Source organism: Seriola lalandi, unplaced genomic scaffold (genome assembly GCF_002814215.2).
Source record: "Seriola lalandi dorsalis isolate HSWRI2012SDOR001 ecotype SW California unplaced genomic scaffold, Sedor1 jcf7180002054912, whole genome shotgun sequence".
Lineage (NCBI taxonomy): Eukaryota > Metazoa > Chordata > Actinopteri > Carangiformes > Carangidae > Seriola > Seriola lalandi.
This window is the reverse complement of record NW_019525464.1, coordinates 270,336-283,899: the sequence shown is the minus strand read 5'-3', so window position 1 is coordinate 283,899 and position 13,564 is coordinate 270,336. Positions and strand designations below refer to the sequence as shown.

The following is a 13,564-nucleotide window of genomic DNA, read 5'->3' as shown; positions in this document are numbered from 1 at the left end:
GCCCCGCCTACTCAGGAATTCCATTCACTCCCGTTGGCTGAAAAATCTAAATGAGGAGCTTTTAAAGCCGCTCATTGGTTGAAGGAGCTGCCTGTTGGGGAAGATTTAAACCGATGAAATGTATTTACAACGCTGCTATTTTTGTATCGTCACCGATCCACACCCTTTTTTGACAGTGAAAACTGAAGCCGGTTCCCTATTGCACTACCTTCCCGTCAATCAATGCATCCATCCTCATTCATGCAATATGCGAAAGGGGGAAACAAGGGATGATAAAGTCTATGGTTATAACACCTCATATTTTCTTAATATCTGCTTGCTCATGAAATATTTTAAAATATGGTCGATAACATTTATACATCTGTGGTAAAAAAAAAAGTACATTAGCTCAATTGCTGTTGAAATTTACCGCATGTACGTACAGGTTGGTACAGATTTGGATTTCATTAAACGTGTGAACAAATGGTAACCCGGCTTTTCAAAATAGTAACAGTAATAGTAATTAAAAGAGTTTTTAAAAATTAGTTTCTGTACTTGCATTTAAAAGTAAAGTACTTGTAAATGTAATTTACACCTGTACTTAAACTATAAGATATTAGAGGTACTTTCTCCTCTTCACATCACTGAACTCTCTACGGTATATCTTCAAAAACACAACATGACTCTTAGGAGCACAACAAACACATCATGGGAGCTGTAGTTGGTGAACACCTGGAAAATAATTATACTCATGTTTGTTAAAATGATGGGATGCTCACATTTAACTTGCCAGTAGAGGAGTAAACACTGCAATCATTCATAATAAAACACACAATTGAATACTAAATTAATACTAAATTTAAAAATGACCCCTTCTTGGTTCATCAGTATGTCACTGAATGTTCTGATTACTTCATTGACAGTAAAATACATAATCTTCAAGAGCAGTTTATTGCGACATAGCAAGTGTTTACAAAAGAGTGATGTAATGTCAGTTAAGCACTTTCAATTAATGGGCTGGTATAGTTTTATAATGTGACAGTTGTTGAAACAAACAGTATGTAATGCATCATTGGGTGATCTTGTCTCTACAAGATACTGTACAATACATGGCATTTTAAATTGATAACTTGTAAAAGTGGCAATATATAAACTGATCACATTAAAAGTTAGAAAAAATGTAATTATTACTGTTCTAGAAATTCTCTCTATATATACTTTTACAGACAAGGATATCAATCTGTTTCATGCAAAAATGAGGCCTGTGGGTATAAACTATTCTGGCACGGAAATGAAAACACTGTTGGTATTGTAGGAAAGATATTGTGTAATCACATCACAAAGTTGAGCTTACTATATCAAATCAACAGAAAAAAAAAAGATTATTAATAGATTTTTTTTTCAGCACCAGCACTGGATGTGTGAATTACAACAGGTGGAAATGATTTAAGTTTTCATCTCAGTAACTCAGGTATTGTAACGGCACAGGTATCAAATGTGCTGCTCCCTCTCCTCCAGATTAAGCTTTGTGTGGCTTGTCAGACTTCACTTCTTCCGATGAAACGTATTACAAAAAGATTACTTCTGCATTTCGTTATGTCTCTACACCAGTTTGTCTGAACCACAGTGTGACAGGCAGGAGGAGGGTGAAACAGGGGAGACATGTACAGCTACAGCACATGCCACTGTGTTGTGGGTCAATAGGGGAAGATTCATTCAAAGCCTTCTGATTTAGTATGAAGTGCTGTGTGATTTCTTTAGCCAATTCAACTCTTTAATCTTCTATACATTACAAGTACGTACTGTATGCTGTACAATATCAAAATGTTTTAAACTAGAAAAATAAAACTGGAAGAGCTACCATGAACTGTTAAAAAAAGAAACAAAACACATTTATGTATAAAAGATAAAAATAAAAACACACACCGATTGTTAGAGCCACCGTTAGTGCCCCCAAATTTCCTCTTAGCTCATGACTGAGATTTGGAAACTTATTTGTGAAACACAGTAATAAATATGCAGTCAAAATAATGTTATGTAAAGGTCCACTTATTAGCTCCCGGAGCTTTCAACCAAATAAATCGAAGACCATCTTTGAACAGAGACGGGGATTATTACTCGCACCCATACGCCATCACCTGTTGTCACCCGACTATAAAGTTCTTACATTATGACAACTGAGCAAACTCCATCCACTGATGAAGCCTGAGAAATGCATCCGAAAGCTCTGGAAAAAGCTATTACGTGGACCTTGCGTTAAGCTGATGTCGTGAAACCCCTGTTTCCAAGGCAGAGAACGAACTTTGATGCCGCTCAGAAATAAAAGTCATCAGTATGAACTCTAACTCTTGAGTATGTTAAGTTTCAAACATCAACAGTGAGCTAGAGGAAACTTTACAGATTTTCCATAAGAAAATCACAGTGTATGTCTCTCCCCAAAATATCAGATATTTTTGTTTAGAGAGGATTCAGATTTGTTTCCAGTTGAAAATAATATCAGAGCTGAGGATTGATTAACTGACATGTATCTTACCACTGCAACCAATGTCAATAAAGGGAAAAAAAAAAAAATTCATGTAACTTTGTTGTAGAATAAACGCAGTCAAAGAACAATAAAATAAAGATAAAAAAGGGCTCCAGTGGAAAGAAAATGTGTGCTTTCATATGACGTATTGGAGGATATAAAAAAAAGGTTACTGATGGAGCCGTTTTTGTTAAGGTCTTTGAGATAAAAACATATTTACAGTTAAAAACAAATGTGTGGCTGAGTTTGAAGCCACGACGGCTCTGCTGTGCAGTTTTCCAACAAACTAAACTGTTCATTTTGTAACTGATACAAGTTGTTGACCCTAACTGCTCTCAACAGACTCGCTCTTCTCTACAAACAAACACTGTCGACCCTAAACAGTACAGCACTCCAAAATATAACATCTCCAACAAAGGCCTTTTTTTTCATACACTTAGCTGCCATGATGGTGATAGGCCTGGTTGATTACATGAATACACACATACATTATCTTCTATTATACATTGATGTATGTTACAAATATGCAAAGTTGTTTCGTACAAGCCATAAGAACATTTTTCATATCAAATAAACAGAAATACATGAGGTCTACACATGCTGTAGAGTCTATGTACAGTAATATAAAAAAATAAACAGACATACGTACATGTATCTTCTCAAAAACAGTCGCACAAACGTCATCTTTTATCAACAGAATGCACATTTTCATGGATTATTTGAGTTAAACTCATGTAACCGTAGCCAATGTAATAGAGATTCCAATGTGCTACATATTCAAAGAAATGACTGCGTAATCTCACGTTGTTGCAATCCATACACTACCACCATTTAACAGACACTGCAAAACAGACACAATATTGTAAAAATGCTGAAAAAAACTAAATATCATGTAAAACTGATAACTTTGATCACGGTGGTCGTTTCAGGCAACAAACCGGCAGTTCACTGTGGCACAATGAGATGGTGCTTGACCTCTAATTTAACGGGTTTGGAAAACATCTACAACTCTGGTTTTAGAATTATTCAGTAAATGTGCATTTTTGTACAACCTGGACCTTTTTTCTTTAAAAGTCTTTTAGACATCAGTCTCATCTGTTAAGAACATTCTACGCATCAGTTAACTGGTGAGTTGTAAACAAATCCCTGGTTATCTAAACCACCAACACGTGAATGTTTACAGTATTAAAACTGCTCTTTGCCTTGAAAGACTACTTGTGCACAGAAAAGCAGCCAATCAAAGTAAAAGTACCGCTGCAAAGTTTTCTTTGTCATTTCTTTAGGTTTGTAATAACTAACATTCAGATTTGTTTTCACTTCTAATTTATTTAGTTTAGATAAAACAAATGGCCGCGTCTGTTGCTGTCCCACTGGACTTAAGGTAGTATGATGTAATTGTTACCATAATAGGAATATTGGCCAAAGTCATCAAAGTGAGACCCCAGGTTATGAAAACAATTATCTTTCATTAAAACTGTGCTTTAGCCTGCTAATCATCTCATGCTGGCAGCTCTGTAAACCGTCTGTTGTGGAGAAGCAGACAAACAATGAGTGAAATGAAAAGTGTGAAGTCACATTACAGTACCTCCATCTTTAACAGACACGACTCTCTGACACACACACAGTTCCACTTCCTTCACGATCGGCAGTTGGTAGCATCTTTAAAAGCAATTAGAAAAAAATTACTTGTTTGTGCCCAATTAGTTGTAGAGTCCCGACACGAGTGGCCACGTTTGTTGAAAAGTCGGTTCACATCCGGATGTGGGTCAAGTAGGGATTCACAATTCATTCAAAGCCTTTAACTGTAACTGACTGAGCGTGCCTGAAAAGGTCAGGTCCTGAATGTATGTTCTCAACACGCAGCAGGCAAAAGAGTTCTGTGAATCACTGTGTAACTGTAATCATACCAAAATCATTTTTATAATTGTGTCTACAAACTTCTTGCTGTAGCTGTGGCCAGTACACGCTTTAAAACTGAACTCGCCACTGTGAATGTAACGTTACACTGTGGCAGCAGAAAATACTCATTTAGGAATATTTGGCAGGAAAATCATAAATGAGACCTTAAATGTAGATCTGGCCTACAGTTTAACTACTGTTCTATATCAGAGTACAGGGTAAATTAAACTGCAGCAACCACAGCAGCATCAGAAGAAATGTTTGTTTTTGTTGTTGAAAGATGATTTAAGGATAATAATTGACCTCATTGGACTCTGTTGTCAACCTTTTCCTGTGAAACATCTCCACACTGAGCGTGGTGAGTTCAGTCTTATGCTAAGTTATACGGGTACTGGCCAAACTATGACAGTAAGATGCAGCCTCACTGACAGAGCTGTGTGAAGCAACATGTGAACTGTTGTCAGCGGCCGATTCGACCATTTTAATGATGTTGCACAGGATTGTAGCTGCTGTCGACAGTGTGACAGAATGCACAGGTTTTCTCAGTGCATTTATACTGCAAAGATTTTGTGTATTTTAGCATTATTTGATATGAAAAACAGCCAGCCGTGTGCAAACTGGAAGGCCAGACAGGCAGAATCAAACAGTCAAAGTACTTGAAAGGAACTGAAATGCTACTTGGCCCAGCTCGATGTTCAGGACACGAGCTACTCAGATTTATGGCAGTAAAGGTCTTTAAGGGCTTTAAGTTCTTCAATTAGCGTCTTGTTTTGGTTCTCCAGGACGGCCACTCGGTTTTCCAGACACTTAACATACTCCTTCTTCTTCCTGCGACATTCACGGGCCGCCTCTCTGTTGGAAGGATAAGACACAATTTGGGTTTTTTGTTTGGTGTTTATGGTTTTGGAGGGAGTTTGGAGTGTTAGTTCATTTTAGTTTTGGTCACTGTTCCAGACGACAGCAGCTGTGGATGCTGGGAAATCTATGATGCAAATATATTATCAACACACAAAGACACAGATTCCCCCTCTGTTCATACCTGTTCTTCATGAGGCGGACCTCCCGTTTGCGGGTGACCTCCTCAGTGGCACCCTGGGTGGGGAGAGCAGGGGAGGAGGCCATGACCACCCCAGGGGCGATAGTGCTTGCAGGGGCTGCTCGGATCTGATAGGCCTGGACGTCACCGGAGGCAGCTGAAACGTACAGACAGTGGATGTTTAATTTTACCTCTTGATGAAACTACTCTTGGCTTTCAACAACAGAACATTATCCTGATTAGGCAGAAATAAACAAAAATAAGTATTAACAAAGATAAAAGATCCCCGCTCTCACCTTGGACCACCACCTGGTTACTGGGAACCAGTATCTGCTGGCCGTCGCTGGTCTGTGCATACTGGAGGATGGTGGCTCCAGGCTGGGTGGCCGCTGCTGCGTTGGTCATAGTCAGAGTCTGAAGACCTTGGACTCCATCTGTACCGTTGTTAGCCAGCTGAATGGCCCCGCCCTGCGTGATCGCAACTGTGTGAGAGAGCAACAGGTGACAGGGAGAAATTTAAGTATTATGTTCATTCATGAAGAAACATTCTGATTAAACTTTTGTTCGATCAAAACTTTTTGTTTTACTAATTAGTCCCATAAAAGCAGCAGAAACATCTGCCACACTGCCCAGATTTTAGGCTTTTAAAGATTAATTTATCTATTTTTGTCCACGAGGAACAGGCAACACTGCACAACAGCTTTTTACAGCCTTCACATGTAAATATAAATATATGTTACATATGTATGTTAAAACACAGCGATATTCACGCTCATTTTCATTCTGCCTTGCTGTTCACCAACGCTTGAAAAAATATCTGGTTCTTTAGCTGTTAAATGTTCCACTTTCTTCACCAGCTGGTTGCTGAAAATAGCTTTAATCCTTTATAACATGACACATACTATCCTTCTACCCAATATGTCTCTACGTGGTTACCACTGATCACTGACTTGTGCACTGCTGCTAATAGCAACTTTTCAATGTTCAGACTTTTCCAGGTGTTGCATAACAGCCCTGAGCTTCTGACCTGAGGGGATTTAAGTGGAGAAACTATGTTTTACTGTTTCACACTGTGACCCAAACCGTAATGTTTGAACAGGGTGCGACAGCTGGAGTTCACCACCTCAACAATGGTGTTTGAACTACATGAACCTGCAACCTGAGATCCACCTCCATTGAGCCAACTATCACCTACTGTATTGGCCGCTGCTGGTCTGGTAGATGGGTGTGGGGACAGTAACAGTGGTAATTGAGGGTGTGGCAGCCGCAGCAGATGAATCCTCCTCGGCCTTTTCCTCCTCGATACGAGGGACAGCCGGCACGTCGGATGAAAGATCGTTCAGGATTTTCCTGTTGGGAAAAAACAACCGTGGGAGTTAGTCACAAAACCCACAGGGCAGGGTTGGTGGGATGTCATGATCTGAGGCTGACATGAAAGAGAAATTTCACATCTCTTCATGTGAAATAAAACATCAGTTTTAATATCACCATCATGTTTTGATGATCATTTCCAAAACCCCAAACACATAATCTTCATTGTTTTTGGTTTTCACGGAAAATAGCCAGATCTTTAAGAGATGTTTCCTGCTGCAAGAAGATGATCATCATTACGTATCATGCAATTCATTCACCCTCTTTCTCTCTCTCTCTCTCTCTCACACACACAAGTTACCTGTATGAGGGGCGTCGTGACAGAATCTCTCTGCGTTTCTGAGAGTCAGTCACACTGTCTACTGACTCCTGTGAATCCTCACTTTCTGCTATAGTGGAGATCTGGAACAAACCAACCAACCAGACAGAAATACATCAAACAAACCTTCAAACTTCAGGTTCTTTATGTAGTGGCTGTGTGTGTGTGTGTGTGTGTGTGTGTGTTTTACCTGTACAGCCTGGACCTGTGGGGACTGGATAACAGAGGGTTGTGCAGCCTGGATGACACCGTGGACTTGAACTGTCTGTCCATTGGGAAGCTGGACCAGCGTTACTGTGGGACCTGTTGCTGATGCGTGGCCTGTTGTCATGGATACCTGGAATTTAGAGGCAATGTGACCATGCTGTCTGTCATGTGCAGCTCAACATGAACTATTTGTGACATTCAAAACTGGTATTTTTCTATTTCTTGAGCTGGGCACAACTTGCACCAACTGGAAGCAGTGGTAGTAGCGTAAACATCATCTGTTACCTGTGCCAAAGTAGCGATCTGTGCCGAAGTGATCTGCTGGTTCTCTGTCTCCGTCACAGCAGTCTCCACCACCTGCTGAGCCTCCACTGCTGACTCCATCTTCATTGGCTGAGCTGACGGTGGAGATTTGAAGCAAAGCCGTTAAAACTGAACTATTGAGGAGCTGTAGCCACAGACAACAGTCAGGTGCCCTTACAAACATTGAAAAGCTTTTGAATAGTGAATATATTCCAAAGTTATTCCCCCCTTTTCTCACAACCCTCCGTCCACTGCAGCGAAATAGGGAAACACTGTTTGAGGAAATGAGTTTTGCTTTAAGACAGACTTGCGAAATTAAGAAGCTGTTCCTTCAGTGTATTTCTCGCAATGTCTGAGGGTTACTTTAATTAAAAAAAATTTAAGTTGTGGTGACACCCTATTGGCTAATTAATCCGTTATCAATAAAATGACAAATCTGTGTTTTCCACTGTTAGCAAATGAGCTCTAAAAGCTGTTATGGGTTTTAAAACATTATTACTGTGACCACAACTGTGATGGCTAAATTACTATAAAGGGACAACAAAAGGAAGTAAAATAAATAGATTCATTCATTTCAGAAACTAATTAAAGAAAATGAAAATAACAATCATGTGTAAAGGAGCGATACAGGAGGTCATTCCTGCCGGGTGCTATCAGACTTTACAATTCATCTGCAGGCTGTCAGGCCCGTTGACTGTGAACTGGTAGTGGATCTATCTATTCATAAAAATGATGGGATGGAATGAGATTTTCTGGGATTCAACTCTGTATAACTTCACATTAAAAAGGAGAAACTAGTTACATTTCTGGAAGCTGCATATTATAAAGGCGCTTTTGAACCTCAGAAATCTAGGCCCAACTTTTAACACTGAAAAAAATGATAAAAATAAGACATATTTATCATATTATCAGAGATACAGACTGAGTCCACATTTACCATAATGTAAATTCTTTTAAAAAGTCCTTATAGTTAATTCAGTGGTAACATATATATTTAGATTTTTTTTTTTTTACGTTAATTTGCGTGAAATAGGGATAAATAATAGGAAATTGGCTTAAATGGAAACAAAATTCAGACAATGAAGATGATCTGTTATGGATTGCAAATCAAATCAATGACAAATTTATTCTTGTTAGTTGTTTGAAGTCCTAGTAAAGGCCAAGAAGAAAGAAAATGATGTTACCTCCTTACAAATCTTCAAATGAAAATATATGACTAAAACGACTTTATTCTTAACTACATAGCATCAGCTAATGCATTATTATTATTTTCATCATTAATATTATTTTTCAACCCTTAACCAACCTGGAGCTCTCTTAAGGTTTAAGGGCATTTAAGGGCAAGTCAAAATTAGTCTGATAAATTGCTTTATTTTTTAAGTTTGTGAGTACAAGTAAAGTTGAGGGATTTTCTGCTTAACTTCACTTTTATACTTTTATTTCTCTGATGAATCCGTGCCCCCGATCCCTGGCTGATTTCAGGCCGTGCAGTGAGTGTTGATCTGGGACGTGTTCACCGAGCTCAGTGATCTCACACTGTGCGTAGCTTCTCTGCGCTGCATGATTGGCTTTACACATTTCTCCCTCTGCTTTTCAAAAATCACTTGGATGCCGTGTGTGTGTGTGTGTGTGTGTGTGTGACAGCAGAGACACATGGCCGGGCAACGCCCCCTCAACGCACACCGGTCACATCCCCGGAGATAAGCGAACAATTCAAACCCGATCTAACCGCAAGTACAAGACGTGTGTTGGTTAAATCTCCAGGCCTGAGTTCATGTTTTCAACGTGCAACCAAACGCGACGGCCTGCAATGGCCGATTTCTATCAAGACCGAATGAATGGAAAATAGGAGAAACATTATTATTGACTGGGCAGTGGTTAAATGAGCAGATTTAGTTAAATAAAATAATTTAGATGATATCAAACATATAAAATTAAGTCGAGTAAGTTGCAGAAATAAATGAAAATTTCGCGGCTGGTGGTTTCAATGCGCCGGGAAATCAGCGCAAATCTCTGCGCAGAAATCTCTCTCCACTTTAGCATCATTTGACAGCTAAGCGTATTAGAACCGCTAAAGTCCTATCGCAGTTTCTGATGTTAACACATCCACACACACACACTGTCCCTCCTGGTTCACTATCAAAGCTACACATCGGCTCTGTTTCTCCCAAACAGCCGCAGCCTCCCCTCCCTCCATCCTGCTACAAACGCACCGCGGCGCCATGATCTCTTTGTTTCCTTCGGGCCGAACCCGACCAGACCGACACTTTCTACGGCCGCGTCCCGTCTCTCTGAGCCCCGGACACCGCTCCGTCCTTACCGATACAGACTCCCTTCGTCACTCCCGGGCCTCCGGAGCTCCACTTTTATTCTGGCCGACACGTAAGAGCCCGCGTCAGGCTACACCTCCGCCGCGTCACCGGGAACAACAACACGGAGATTGGAGAAGGACGAGAAAGCAGATGGCGACACTGACCGGAAATGAACGAAGTGCGAACGGAGACAGCCGGAAAGTACCGAGAAGAAGCGGATCATTACGACACCCCCCTGCCTCGTGGAGCGTTTGGCAAAAGGATAAAATTTTTTACAATAAGCAGTTTAATAATTATGTAACAGGAACAACAATAATCGTTGGTCATAAAAGCTTTTAGGCTGACTATGAACCAGAACTCAGAAGGTTCAGCGGAATCGCATAAAGCAGATTTATTTATTTTATTTCTAGCTGAATATAATCGTGAAGTTTTGGTTTGAGACGAGTAGGAAACTTGAATTTTCATTAAAAACCACTTTCTGCTGGAGAAATACACTCACACAGAGCACTTTATTAGGAACACCATGTTAATACTGGGTATACGGCTTCTATTTGCTTCTCTGAACATGGATTCCACAGTATGTTGGGAATGCTGGAAGTAGCCATTAGAGGATGGTAAATTGTGGCCATAAAATGATGCACATGGTCAGCAACAATACTCAGACAGGCATTGGCATTCAAATGATGATTGATTAGTATTTAGGGACCCAAAGTGTTCCAAGAAAACATTCCCCACTACCATTGCACCTCCTCCACCAGCAGCAGCAGCCTGGACTGTTGACACGAAGCAGGTTGGGTCTTTAGATTCAGAATTTGGCTGTCGATGCCAAATTCCTGACCCATCTGCAGGCCTCAATAAAATCCAGATTCATCAGACCAGGCTACGTTTGTCTGGTCTCCAACTGTCAAGTGTTGGTGAGCTTGTGCCCACTGCAGCTTCAGATTTCTGTTCTTGGCCGACAGGAGTCAAACCCGATGTGGTCTTCTGTCACAGTAATAAAGAGTGACTATTTTCCCCTGACCTCTCATATCAACAAGACCTTTCTGTCCATAAAACTGCCACTCACTGGATGTTTTTTTTGGTTGTTGTATGTTTTGCTTTTGGCTCCATTCTGAGTAAAAACTCCAGAGACTGGTGTGTGTGGTAATCCCAGGAGATCAGCTGTTTCAGAAAAACCCAAACCAGCCCGTATGGCACCAACAACTATGCGTCAGTCAAAGTCACTGAGATCACATTTTCCCCCACTCTGATGTTTGATGTGAACATTAACTGAAGCTCCTGACCTGTATTTGCAGGATTTAAGCTTCAGCTCCTCCCAAGAGGAGGAGGAGGCTCTTTACCCTTTGAGACTTCAATGAAGAGCTGGTTTTGCTTACACAGGTTGCCAGTCTACCACAACACGATTATTCACACATGGGTCATTAAGTCTCCAGTTAACCAGCATCTGTGACATTAACCCGAATTAAGTAAATAGTCTCTACACAGATACTTCTGCTACACCAGTGTTATCCATTCACATCCTTCCACATACACTTGTAGTTGTCAGCTGTTTTTCACACAATATTTTGACGCCACAGTAGAAAAAGCACAGTTGTAAACAATAAAATGATCGATGGCCGAACTGCATGAATGGCTCTCTCTCACAGTCGCACCTCACTGTGACATGGAGACATTGTTGATGTTATTAGTAACACCCGTGCTTTTGATGGTAAGACAAGTCAAAATGTCTGCTGCATGTGAAACAGGTCTATGTTTGCTGAAGCCATTCTTGCTGTCACCACCAGAGGGCAGCATAAGACCGATTTAAATTGAACACAGTGGTGGGATCTGCAGGTATTCTGTACAATGGAATACACAGTGCAAGTATGAAATATGAAAATACAAAAAAAGTTTTGAAGAGATAAAACAAAAGTTAGACACGTGGAAGGACTCTGGCAAAGACTTGCAGGTTTTCTGACATGCGGCATCGTGATAATGAGGAGACCGAGTTGCTCGTCTAACCTGGGACTCCAGCCAGTTTTATGCAAACTAATCTTGGATTAGGATTTTGAGCACCAATATGTCTCAGGATGGGATACTTGACTAAACCTTGCTACAATATTCTCCACCACACAACTGAGGAGGATAAAAATACACATATTTTACTCCTCATTAAAAAAAAATACTCTACCGGTCCACAGCTGACAAACTAAAACACCAAGTGGAATGAGTTTGCACTGATACTGAGAAATCAATCGATTCAGTAAATCCTGAAAATATAGTCAAGGAGCAAGAAGTATCCATTTGAATTTTGTGTGTCCTCTCTGTGTCTCATGAAGCCTCACAATTGAAAACATCACATATAATCTGACAGGATGTTCTTCTCTTTCCCTGATGGAAGCAGAGCTCGCCACAGGCCAGCGAGGCAGGCTGGTTCTTATCTCCACAGATGGTGGCACTGTAGAGCTGTGTAAACCCTCCGACCATGTGCTCCTCGGTCTCTGCCTCCTCTCCTCCTCCTCCCCAGCGACAGCCGCCGCTGCTGGTGTGTCACCACGCAGATATGTGGAGTTTATCAAGGCAATTCCTTTTATAATCCTCCTGATGCTCGTTGTCGGTGTTTTATCTGTTTAATAGCATTTTACTGCTACACGCCATAAAAAACACCCTTTTTATTGTGACACCAACACATTGTTTGGGGAATTGACCCTGCCTGGGTAATGAACAGCAGTGATTTTGCAGCTAGTTATAAAAAAAAAAAAAAAAAGGAGGGGAGGAGGGTGGAGAGGTTTTTTTTTGGGGGGGGGGTTAATTTTGACCCAAAGAGAAGAGGAGGAATATTTTATAGAAGGGTCATTAGTCAACATTCACTTAGTTATACGGGGGGAAAACCATCACGCTTAAATGGCATTTTGTAAATATATATTTGAAATGACATTAACTGTTGGAATACAAAGATGAAAAATATACAGACAGGGAACAAATAAAAGTAAAAACCTAACACATACAGCTCACTGATTGTTTAAAAATGATGAGAATCACATGTTGTACAACACCACCATCACAACACCAAATGAGGAAATATCTTGGGGATGGTATTCATCCCTCCATTATAGTTCAGACACTTGGAGAGTTTATGTAAGGAGCGCTGAAGCCGTTCTGGATGACTGTGGTAAACCAACACTTACTACTTGCTCGGGTTTGCCACTGTTCTTTGGAAGAGTTCCTGGAACTAAATTTGGGCACCGCTTAGAAGGTGATACTTAATCCAGTTCCAGGTATTTTCAGGGATTGCTGGCAGTGCTTTCAATCGTATTCGGCCAAGCAGATGAGTCATCACATCACAACAAGGACAGCCAAAACAACACAACGACAATAATCACCATTTTACTTGGTGTCTCTTTCTATATAAAACAGGTCAACCAATACTTTAAGAAAGAAAAGAAGAAAAAAAAACAGAAGGACAATGAAGGATGCTTGTTGGACAAATGAAGACGTACCGGGTCTCATTAGTTTTTGGGGAGAGTCTGAGGAAGCTAGAGTCTCTGCCTAGAGACCAAAAGATCTATCAGGGCCAGAAAACGCAGGGACACGTCACGCAGCCAAAAAGTGCACAGAAAGTAATAAAAGGATGA

The 13,564-nt window shown here is 40.5% G+C and overlaps 1 protein-coding gene across 1 annotated transcript; it reads right to left on the bottom strand.

The window, feature by feature from the left end:
- Window positions 1-911: 911 nt before the first annotated feature.
- creb1b (cAMP responsive element binding protein 1b) lies at window positions 912-10,101 on the bottom strand. Its single transcript, XM_023430834.2, has 8 exons — window positions 9,959-10,101; window positions 7,621-7,733; window positions 7,319-7,465; window positions 7,111-7,211; window positions 6,634-6,788; window positions 5,735-5,920; window positions 5,442-5,595; window positions 912-5,254 (listed from the first exon to the last, which is right to left on the bottom strand). The coding sequence occupies exons 2-8, from the start codon at window positions 7,723-7,725 to the stop codon at window positions 5,110-5,112; spliced, it is 993 nt and encodes a 330-aa protein (XP_023286602.1). The 5' UTR covers window positions 7,726-7,733; window positions 9,959-10,101; the 3' UTR covers window positions 912-5,109.
- Between the last annotated feature and the right edge of the window lie 3,463 nt (window positions 10,102-13,564).

Bases quoted from the DNA above. Each gene is read 5' to 3' on its own strand.
- creb1b (XM_023430834.2), bottom strand. From the start codon at position 7,725: ATGAAGATGGAGTCAGCAGTGGAGGCTCAGCAGGTGGTGGAGACTGCT. The intron at 6,789-7,110 runs GTAACTTGTGTG...TTTTCCCAACAG, and splicing joins TCACGACGCCCCTCATACAG to GAAAATCCTGAACGATCTTT. The intron at 5,596-5,734 runs GTGAGAGCGGGG...TGTACGTTTCAG, and splicing joins TAACCAGGTGGTGGTCCAAG to CTGCCTCCGGTGACGTCCAG.